General features: G+C 41.2%; 1 protein-coding gene across 1 annotated transcript; it reads left to right on the forward strand.

Moving 5' to 3' along the window:
- Positions 1–279: 279 nt before the first annotated feature.
- Positions 280–10512, forward strand: LOC119277728 (sterol 3-beta-glucosyltransferase UGT80B1-like). Its single transcript, XM_037559042.1, has 14 exons — positions 280–737; positions 1611–1744; positions 2123–2365; positions 2989–3100; positions 3416–3586; positions 4912–4975; positions 5629–5686; positions 5835–6009; positions 6779–6909; positions 8062–8164; positions 8501–8577; positions 9103–9150; positions 9739–9888; positions 10064–10512. The coding sequence occupies exons 1-14, from the start codon at positions 536–538 to the stop codon at positions 10259–10261; spliced, it is 1866 nt and encodes a 621-aa protein (XP_037414939.1). The 5' UTR covers positions 280–535; the 3' UTR covers positions 10262–10512.
- Positions 10513–11026: the final 514 nt, after the last annotated feature.

Genomic DNA, 11026 nt, shown 5'->3' on the forward strand with positions numbered 1-11026 from the left:
GCGGTGGGTGCAGCGAGTTTGTCCGGCCTCTGTCCGACGTTTCTTCTCCATATTTTTACCTCATACGGACAAAATCCGGACAAAATGGGGTAAGATTTAGGGTCGTGCGGTGGAGTTGGCCTTATGTCCGACCCAAGTTGCTCTGTTTTTTAGGTGAACCAAGTTGCTCTGTTTCTCCCGTATACGGTCTGCTTGGTCCCGCGAGCACGTTGCCAGCTTTCCAGTCGGCCAGGAGTCCATTGACTCCCCCACGCCAGCGGAAACGGCATCTGGACGGGCTCCACCCGCCCGTCGTCGCTCCCGCACCAAACGCCAGCGAGTCCACCTCCACCTCACCCTTCTCGGCAGCGAGTCGGCAGCCTCGTAGCTGCACGTCCCTCTCTGCAACCCCACCTCGCGCCGCGCTCACTCCCGTCCCCGAGGGCCTCGAAGCTCCCGCCTCCACGCGGCGCAGCCAATGCGAACGCGGTGCTGCGGGCGCTTGTAGCATAGCATCTCTCCCGGCCTGGTCAACCCCATCCTCCCACGAGGGGGTATGGGGTGCAACAGCGAGGCGGTGGCCGGAGAGGGGAGCGGGAGCGGCGACCTTCGGAGGAGGAGAGGGGGCCGGGACGGGGCGGGCGCCTCGTCCTCCTCCTCCTTCGCCGAGGGGACGAGGGAGTTCGTGCTGAGCTCCATGGACGAGCGGTTCTCCGGATCGGTCGACGCCGATGGGTTCCCCTCCTCGCGTCGAGAAGGTCCGCTTCGAGATTTTGTTTTTTCTGTTCTATGCCCAGTGGGCGTGTGTTTTGTTAGGAGTCAGCATACGTCGGTATGTTGATGAATTTGAGACATCAGGGGTTTACAGTCGGAAAGTCAAACCTTGCCTTGTGGTCGCCAAGTTAAGTATCACTGACAATGTAAATGTCTGGCGGATTGGGTGGTTTGCTTTATGAAAAAAAGGGGGCTGCCTTTATGCTTTAGTCAAGGTAACCTCCAAATTTTGAAGGGCAGTTCGAGCCAAGGTGTAAATTGTAGTGTTCAGTGTAGCAGGTTGCTGCTTTCGGTTTTCCAATTTCGCTCCTGCTGTAGAGAACCAGTGGACTGGTTATCATTTTGTTTTTATTTTGATTTCTGTGGTTTACTAGTTATGTTCTCCATTTATAATTAGTATATGTGCATCAATCTGTTGTACTCCCTCCGTCCGGAAATACTTGTCATAGATATGAATGTATCTACTATCTAGATGCATTTTAGTTTTAGATACATTCATTTTCATCCATTTCGATAACAAGTAATTCCGGACGGAGGGAGTACTTTCAGTTCCCCTTAAGGAACAATGATGTTTTCATTGGAACTGTACAGAACACCATGTAGAAATCATCTGTCTCAAACTCTCAATATTAGTGTTGCAAAATTTAGTTCCCAGTTGTATCAGGTGGGTCGACTGATGACGCCACTTTGCACTCTATTCAGAATTAAGTCATTTTCTCTTGTTAATGAATATCTGGAAAATCGACTAATAGAACAACACAAATGTCAACGTGCACAATGGAATTGGCTTATTCTGTACATGTGTATTTTTTGCTCTGAAACATCATTGTTCACAGCGCTGTTCTGGTTTTCTACAGGATTCGGGCATAGTAAATCCACAACTGCAACTTCTAGTCGTTTTAGAGGGCAAGATCACGCTTTTGTAAGATCATACTCCGATAGGTTGCTTAAATGTGACCTCACGTTGGATATGCTATCAGAAAATGAGAAGGTAAGCCTGCTAGCACTTCTTGATTGATACCTTTGCACATTTAGTATACCATGTGTCATTTTTCCTCAAAAACTGTTAACACACTGTGAAATTTGTTAGTCAGCCTGTACTTTTACCAGTGATGTAGTAGTTTTGTTGACCTTCTAATATTAAGAGTTGGCGCTAGTGCATACTAGTCTCCTCCAGTGGACCGATATATAGCCGCAGTTATGACTCTGTCTGCTTGGTTATGCTGGTCCTGAAAATAGATTGATGTTTGGTCTGCTGTTTACCACAATCTTGGCGGACTAGAGCTTGGTTTTAGTTGAGAAGAATTTGTGAACATCCAGTTTCGTCACACTATTTGTTATAACTGTTCTTTGTTGTTTGGTATTTCAGATGAAGATAATTGAGAAATTGGTAAAGATCCAGAAAGATGGTACACTGGAGGTAGATGTGACCCGTAGTGCCCTTGTTGCATCAGAACTCTCAGAGATTGATGCTTTTGGTTCTGTGCCACGTGATGTTGAAGAAGTTAAATCTGGATTTAGCAAGTCTGTCCCGAAGTTGAAGATTGCTATACTTGTCGTTGGAACACGAGGGGATGTTCAGCCGTTTATAGCATTAGCTAAAAGACTTCAGGCAAGTGAACCTGCAAGTGCCTATTAGATATCCCAAATAACAAATGGGCATTCTTGAAAATATATATGATATTTCTGTACTTTATCGGTATGCACTCAAATAAATAGGAGTTAACTTCACATAATTTCTCTGGAATGTCTAGATGATGGGATTGTTACTGCCTGTCCCACGGTTGACGTTATCAGCGAGCTGATGCCTCTTTCGCTATTCTTTGAAATCACAACTATGTTGATTGTTTACTTATCTGCAGCACTACCCAAAATTTGGGATATCCAACATTTGTGTAGCACTAGTTTTACATGCATAAGGTGGCTTCATCATTGACCATTAATTAAAGGAAGAAAAACTCAGCAGGTGTCTACCTTGGAGGTGCTTGAACCCCCTCGAGCTGTTCACAGAAAAGAAAGACATCTGCATTGCTGTTTAAGTTTTCAAGTATAACAATAATCATGATGTCCTACAGCATCTTCGGTCTTTGCAAAGACGAAGAAATATATCTTACAATGTTGTTCCAATTTCACGTGTAACTGTCAAAAACTAGCATACTGATTTTAGCCTACCTTATATGTACATATGGCAGTATATGCTCTTCCTCTTAACAGAAATAATGGTATTTTCTGCAGGAATTTGGACACCATGTTAGATTGGCATCTCATGTCAACTTCCGTACTTTTGTGAAGTCAGCTGGTATTGATTTCTACCCATTGGGTGGTGATCCACGAATTATGGCCCAGTGTATGTTTTGCGTCTATTGCCCTTATATATGCATTTGGCTATCTTTTCTTGACTAGATTGTTCTACTTTTGAGAATGTTTTGCATGTGATAGTCAACTTTTATTATTATTATAATGATAAGACATCACAACTTTTTTATTGTTCTCTAAGAAACAGATGACATCTACTCCCTCCATCCCAGAATGCAAGACGTTTTTTGGTCTAGATTTAGACGTCTTACATGTAGGGACGGAGGGAATAATTCTTAAGCAAATTAAATGTGTAAATGTGCACATAGTCACACTCGATTAGTAAGGTATGCACTTTCAACTGCAGACATGACAAAAAACAAAGGGTTTTTAATGGCCGCGCCCACAGAGATTTCTGTTCAAAGAAAGCAGGTGAAGGAAATCATTTTCTCTCTTCTACCTGCATGCACAGAACCTGATTTGGATACTGGAATACCTTTCAGAGCTCAGGCAATAATAGCAAATCCTCCTGCTTTAGGTTTGTCTATCAATCACTATACTTCTCCTTAGCCTCATGTTATAATTTTTTTGCAACCTTTGTTGATTTAATTAACATGTTCCTGACTTCTTGTACCAAACTACATGTATATCCTCTGTAATTGCGTGGCTAGTTGCCACAGTAAATACCTTTAACCTGAGAATGGTTTGAAAACTGCACCATACCTCAACCATACCCGCACGAATAAACTTGGGAACCCAACCTCAACTAAACCCATTTGACAATTCCGTCAGTCCAACCAAAACCAAACCAATTCGATATTTCCACCCAAATTGAACTGAACCGAGGGCCAATCTGGATTGAAACCGTTTGCTGACATTGGTTAAGAACCGTTCGCTCAAATGGGTTGAAGCCTATACATTGCTGGGCTGCGCTCTGTCAGCTGCGCTAGCTCTCACGGGTGTCGAACAGAGCAAAGACACAGAAGTTCACAGAGCAAGAAGCTGGTTAAATATATTGAGTAGAAGCTACAGCTAAGCTAGTGCACTGCCGGCATGCGTGTAGGATTAGGTACTTGCTAAGCACAATATTATCTTGCGTGTAGGATTAGATACATGCTATCTCAAAGTTGTTGCTGCTCTACTACATCTTCATGGCCGTGCGAGCACTGACCGCCGCCGCCTCTGTCGCCGATCTCCTGGTGGCAAGCCAGACCAGATCGCCAGAGTGTGCCAGCCATGATGGCAGATGACTGCGACGGGTAACCGTGGAGCCTCAGCTTGCTGCTATCGGCGCTGTCACGGAGGCGGGATCAGCGAGCCGTAAGCAGCCGCAGCTGAGCGGGAAGAAGAGGCCAGCAGTCAACCAATCTCACCCACCGGGTGTGACCTATGGGTCTAACCTGTTTGGAACTGGAACAGTTAAAACCCATACCTAACCACACCCAAGTACTTTCTACACGAAACCGAACTAAACCAACCTGTAGTCAGACTCAACCCGTTAATAACCAAACTATACAAGCACAACAGGGGAAACTGACCCAAAACACCCGGTTAAAGAAAAACCATTCTCAGATTTACCTTTATATATGTGGCCTGAGCCTCATATCGGATCTTAATCTCTACTTTATCTTTTCCATTTCACTGAAGACTGAACTAATTTTAGCTTCAAAGCTCTACTAACTTGAAGAGTAACTCAAACTTTGAAGATATAAATGGTTCATTGACCCAATATCATAGTGTAACCAATTACCTTTCTCCCATGTGTTGTCCTGTGCATTCATACAACATTTACATAGTGTGACTCTTAATAGTATTGCAGTGCTGTACTGTTGTGTCCTCCTAACAAAAATCATATTATTCCAGGACATCTTCATATTGCCGAGGCACTTGGGGTACCTCTGCACATCTTCTTTACTTTTCCATGGACGTAAGTCTGTACTGTTCACTGCCAGCTTGAAAACGTTTCACAATTTTAAATATGTCGACAAAAGACAGCAGATCACTTTTTTTATGCATCTCTCAGTTACTGTTGATTGCATTAGAATATTATGTCTTGTACATAATCCCTCTGGAACTGCTGCTCAGTATAATAATACTGCACAAAGAACAACTGAACTTATACTCTTTGTACTGTGTACTCACATAATCAAGAATATTTTGCCCTTTCCTTAAGAATACTTCCAACAGCTATCACAGTTGACTCACAGGGAAGGTCCAGTGAGTAGTGAGGAGAGGACTATCGTTTGTAAAGTATAACGCCAGTCAAGAACCTGAATGAGTTGTTATACCTTAAATTTGCACCTTTTAATCTAAATATATCTTAACTTGTAGTGAAAAGTCCCAAATGTGCTAACCTTTAGCTTTGTACAGGATATTAGGCATTTCTCATGCATGCTAGCTTATCTCTTTTGGCTACAGTGCTAACAGGGTCATGAAACATGTAATCTTTGGAAACTGTAGTGACTCAATGATACTGTAAAAAATAGAACAACACTCTGCTTACTCATAAATATTTGTGATGTACTACTATTTAAGTGAGGTTGCTATATATGTTTCCTAATTGTTAATGTTTGTAGGCAGGCCAACTAATGAGTTCCCTCATCCATTGGCTCGAACGCCTCAGAGTGCAACCTACAGGGTACATCCTTAACCTTTTTACTATTGTGCGCATGCCTTTTAAACATGTGAATTAGTCCATTTCTATATATATTGTAAAATTGTTCTGTCTCAATTTTCCTCCAAAATGTGGATATTCGGATTCTGACAGCTTTACCCCTTGGCTTCAGCTATCCTATCTTATCGTGGATTTAATAATTTGGTGGGGTACAAGAGGATTCATAAATGATTTCAGAAAGAAGTTAAACCTGGCCCCTATTGCTTACTTCAGCACGTACCATGGATCCATATCACACTTACCTACAGGATACATGTGGAGTCCTCACCTTATGCCGAAGCCAAATGGTATCCTGATATTACTAAAGTTAACTTTGCGATCTTCATTATTTATCAGTTAATAAACTTGAAATTGTTTATCATATCTGTACCCACTATGAAACAAGCTTCCACATGCATACGGCATAATATCTATTCTTTCCTATGTATCCTCATTTTTCTTGGGTTTATGTTGAGTGTAAACACATGCCTATACTATCTTTATTCCGATAGATTCCTTTCTGGTTTATAAATTTTGGTTAGCTATATCTTACCCATGAACTTTTTGAGGAGACACAAGTTGAAACTTCATGCTGGATCTAGGAAAGGTTAATTATCCAAGGTTTCACTGAATAAGCATCATTTGGAAGATTATTACGAACTGAACTGGAATGGCTGAACGCTAGAATGCCCAAGCAGATGACTGAACTCTGTCTAATTGGATAGATTAATTGCATAAAATGAAGGTTTATTTTGTATGCACTTTGTGTAGGAAGAGGAGGATTAGTTGGTTGTGTTTTAAGAACAAACTTCATACTAAGTTTATCCTGTTTCTTAGCTGGGCCACATTGACTTGCCATGTGTTTGTAGCTTTTTCTTTGGATCCTTGGCTCCTAATGTCGTACATTATTAGTAATATATTTCTGTAGGGTCCTACCCTTCCATTTACATGAAAATAGAAGTTTTTTAGATTAGTCATTTGTTAAGTTTTAGCTGATAGAAACCTCATGTTGTTGCAAAGTTTATGCTCTAGTAATTTGATTTATGTTGGCCGCACTAACTATATTCTTGTCTGCAGATTGGGGTTCTCTTGTGGATGTCGTGGGTTATTGCTTCTTAAATCTTGGCACAAAGTATCAACCGCCGCCAGAGCTCTCACAGTGGCTTCAACAAGGTTCCAAACCGATATACATCGGTTTTGGTAGCATGGTATGAACTTTATGTGAAAAGGTCTTATGATGATTATAAAGGCCTTTCTTTGCTTTATTTGTACATATAATTTATGAGAAAAATTATAAAAATGCACTGTAGAAACCGGGTAAAAAAAAGAAATTCTGACTGTAATGCATCTCTTTTTTGCTACATGTACTTACACCTCTGTTTCTTTGGTTCCTTGAACTGTAATTATCTTTCATGAGCATGATTTCACCATTCTTGATCACAATCCATATATATTTTTTCTTTTTCCCCATGATGAATGTACTAGCTATGAAATATTTTTTTTCTAATCTTTTACTTAGATTCTTTTATCTAGGAAGTAAGACCTGGAAATCATGCCAACGGTGGTCATTACTTGATATACTAATCATGTCATGAACTTATTATGATGTTAATGTCTCTGTTGCTACTTAATAATGTATAACCTACATAGATTGTAAGATCAGATGTCTTCAGATTTAATAGGGAAGTAGTGGAATTATTGATTCGTCCCTTGATGCGCATCTTGATCTCTATCCTTTAGTTCCATATCATTAGAATTCTGTTTACTTTGCAAGTTAGCCAAGATTATCTGATAAATAAAGGGAGATAGATTGCACGAGGAAACCATAAGTCATAGATCATAAAAGTTGCCAACTCAGAGTCCCACTCAGGGTCTTGCGCACCATACTGGGTAGGAAGTCCACCGTGCGCACTAGGTCGAGCCATGCCTCCATCTTCATCTCCCCCTTCAGTGGTGGAGCCAGGATTCCGAGGAAAGGTATCAGAAGTTGAAACCAGTTACAACTAAAAAAATGTGTCTAAGCACCCCAGTGCTGGAAAACAAATTTCAAGAGTTGGATCATCTGGCTACCTTTTTTTTATCTACTTACAATCTAAATTTGTTTTCATCTGAAAACCTGCTACAATAACTAGAATGTACCAAAAACTGAGTTATCAATGTTATGTCTGGAGTACAAATGAGATGAGTTCGTCAAAAGTTTCTGCAAGACATAAAAAGAAGAAGCAACAACACTATGCAGTAGAACTTACCTAAAACTAAAATGGGTTAAAATATCAGCATACGATTTCCCCCTGCTTTTGTTTTGTTGATACAAGAGTAACTATCTAATTCTTATCATGTGCTGTATTTTATGTTTGAAGCCTCTTGATGATGAAAAAAAGGTCACTGCTATCATTTTGGATGCACTAAGAGAAATGGGACAGAGAGGAATCATTAGCCGTGGTTGGGGAGATCTTGGAAGCTGTAAGTTACCTATTCATCATTTTTAAATTGTGGGGCCAACCAGCGGAGTAGGGGAAACCCTCTTAGATAGGGCGATAGCCCAGTTGTTCTTAAATATTTTGTCCAGTGCTTGTCTTTGTATTGAGGAATCTTTATATTGTACTCGAACATGTGGGCACTCTTCTATAGCATTGTTGTCGCAGACGGATGTTTCGTTCATCTTGTAGAAACTTACACATATAGTTAGAAAAAGATTTATCATTAGTACTCCCCCTGTTCCAAGAATTATGGAATGGAGGGAGTACATAGTTTGCCCCTCTGCCTTGTTATTTATCTATATGCAACATGCATCTGCAGTTTCAGAAGTTCCAGCTGACGTCTTCATTTTGGAGGATTGTCCTCATGACTGGTTGTTTCCTCGCTGTACGGCAGTAGTGAGTTTACTATTTCAACACTACTATTTGTTAACTTCAGTAATTTTCATAAAGTGGTTCAGCATGATGATAATGAATTTTGTGCATTTTTGTAATGTCAAAGAGAAATTAGAAAGGCGTGGAAGAAATTTTCTGTCAGAAGTCATTAATATCATGTCAGCAACTTATTCATTTAAGCATGTCAAAAATGAATTTCTTCATGGCTCTGTCTTGCTTACAATAGTTTTGGGCTGCTGGGGAGTGTCTAATAGATGAAAGCATGAAGTAAAATGAGAAGTTGTCTTCTCTATAACCATTACCTTTCTGCTCCCGTTATGTGCTATACTATCATGGCACCGACTTCTATAAAAAAGCGCACTAAAATTATTTAATACAAACCTCCAATTAGCAGCAATATATTCGTTGAACCGGTACTTTCAGTTAAAATCTTGCTTCGGACTGATCTTGTAACACACCCGGTAGTAATAATGTAGTGTTTCCGTTTCTGGATGCAGTTACTAATCAGGTTGTTTGCTTGTTTATAAGGTGCATCATGGTGGAGCAGGTACCACAGCTGCAGGCCTGATAGCTGGGGTAAGCTACTAGTCTGCACTACTGATAGAAACTGAACGAATGAAGTGCAGTGTAGGTCCCTGAACTGTTTTAGGGGTGTCATATAGTCCTCGAACTATGAAAACATGTCATCCAAGTCCTCAGTGCAATAAGCGTGTCATGCTAGGCAAAATATAGGTCCTCAGACTATTCCAGTGCTGAACTAGTTTGGACCCGGATGGCACACTTATTGCACCTCTAGAACCTAGATGACGATTTTCATAGTTCGAGGGTCTACATGACGCTCCTGAAATAGTTCAGGGACCTAGTTCACTTCACTCAAACTGAATGAACATAAGATGTTTTTGGACATGATACCTTCAAACTTTTTTACACAAAACATGGCACTCACCAGCCACCACTGGAGCAAAACCATATGAAAGGTTCAGCTGACAATATTGTCTGCAATGTTTGTAAAATAAAAGAACTCATTATCTCATGCTTGTTATGCACGGCATCCTCGATGTATGAGACCTCTTGTAGTTAGTACCAAGAAACCTACATTTGTTTATCATTTACTATCACCATTCTTTTGTGAATGTACTTGACTGCTCTTTGTGCTGTTAACAGTGTCCAACCACTGTAGTGCCTTTTTTTGGCGATCAGTTCTTCTGGGGTGAGATAGTTCATGCGCGTGGTGTGGGTCCTGCACCTATCCGTGTAACAGAGCTTACTACCGAGGCACTTTCGAATGCAATCAGATTTATGCTTGATCCTGAGGTATCACTACTTTTCTTGCTCTTTATATAATCTGTGTTTCTAGACATTTATGATGTGGTCATTGCCATCTTCACTACACAGGGAAGTATGCTGTTAATGTTATGATGCTCAAACACATTCCTTGGTAATGAGCAGATGCAATGTTGTGCTAACTGATCCTGCTACTTTGCTGAAGGTAAAATCACGATCATTGGAACTGGCAATAGCAATAGGGAATGAAGACGGTGTTGCAGCCGCCGTAGACTCGTTTCACCGACACCTGCCTTCAGAACTCCCACTTACTCCACCGCCCGCGCCTGCAGAAGAGCGGCTAGACCTGCTTCAGTTGCTTTCTCGATATCTTGAGAAGTGTTGTCTCCCGTTCAATTCTTAGTTGTCCATAGCGTAGATATGGGTTCAATTTATTTATTTATTTATGTGGTTAGGAAACAGAAATGGGTGTCTTGTAAAATTTGAGGGAGTGAAACAAACTCTAGTTCATCATCCATGCCAATCGTCCAATTTCCCTTTTCCAGTGTGAATATCGGTAATAAGGGCGTGTTGTAGCTTGTATCACAAATAAGGAGCTTTACTGTACATGAAAATTCGGATCGCAAAGAATTGTTGCACACATTCACTGATTCACCTTTCCTACCTCCGTGTATCTTGGGGTCTTGGGGAGTCGAGTATATCTTTGACATTGGTACTCCCAAAATGCAAGTCGGAGACAAAGATACTTTCCAAGCCCCGTTCTATATACCGCCACCCCCTCTCTTTTTCTTAATAATAAGGGCATAGGTTTCCTCTTTTTTTGACAAATACATCCCCCCTCGGAAACTTGGTTATATTTGCTTCATTCCTGGCAATCCATGCAATCAATCAATCATTAATAAATTTTTATGTGTGTGGTTTGATTTGTTTACGAAAAGACTAACGCCCACACATGTGGGCAACTTGCCCACACGTACGCATGGATCCTCGTCTAACCAATTTTGCACGAATCTTGGCGCGTTCTAGCAGTTTTTATGTGCCACGTAGAACTGGGCTGGTGTGTGGGCATTCATCCGATCGCCCACACGTCCTTTTTCACCACATGAGGGGCTGGTGTGTGGGCGTTTAGCAATTCGCCCACACATCAGTTTTCACGCACACAGAGGGG

This window comes from Triticum dicoccoides, chromosome 3B (assembly GCF_002162155.2).
Source record: "Triticum dicoccoides isolate Atlit2015 ecotype Zavitan chromosome 3B, WEW_v2.0, whole genome shotgun sequence".
Lineage (NCBI taxonomy): Eukaryota > Viridiplantae > Streptophyta > Magnoliopsida > Poales > Poaceae > Triticum > Triticum dicoccoides.

Excerpts from the sequence above, each read along its gene's own strand:
- LOC119277728 (XM_037559042.1), top strand. The coding sequence starts at position 536 with ATGGGGTGCAACAGCGAGGCGGTGGCCGGAGAGGGGAGCGGGAGCGGC. Across the intron at positions 9,151-9,738 it reads CTGCAGGCCTGATAGCTGGG|TGTCCAACCACTGTAGTGCC; the intron begins GTAAGCTACTAG and ends TGCTGTTAACAG. Across the intron at positions 9,889-10,063 it reads GATTTATGCTTGATCCTGAG|GTAAAATCACGATCATTGGA; the intron begins GTATCACTACTT and ends ACTTTGCTGAAG.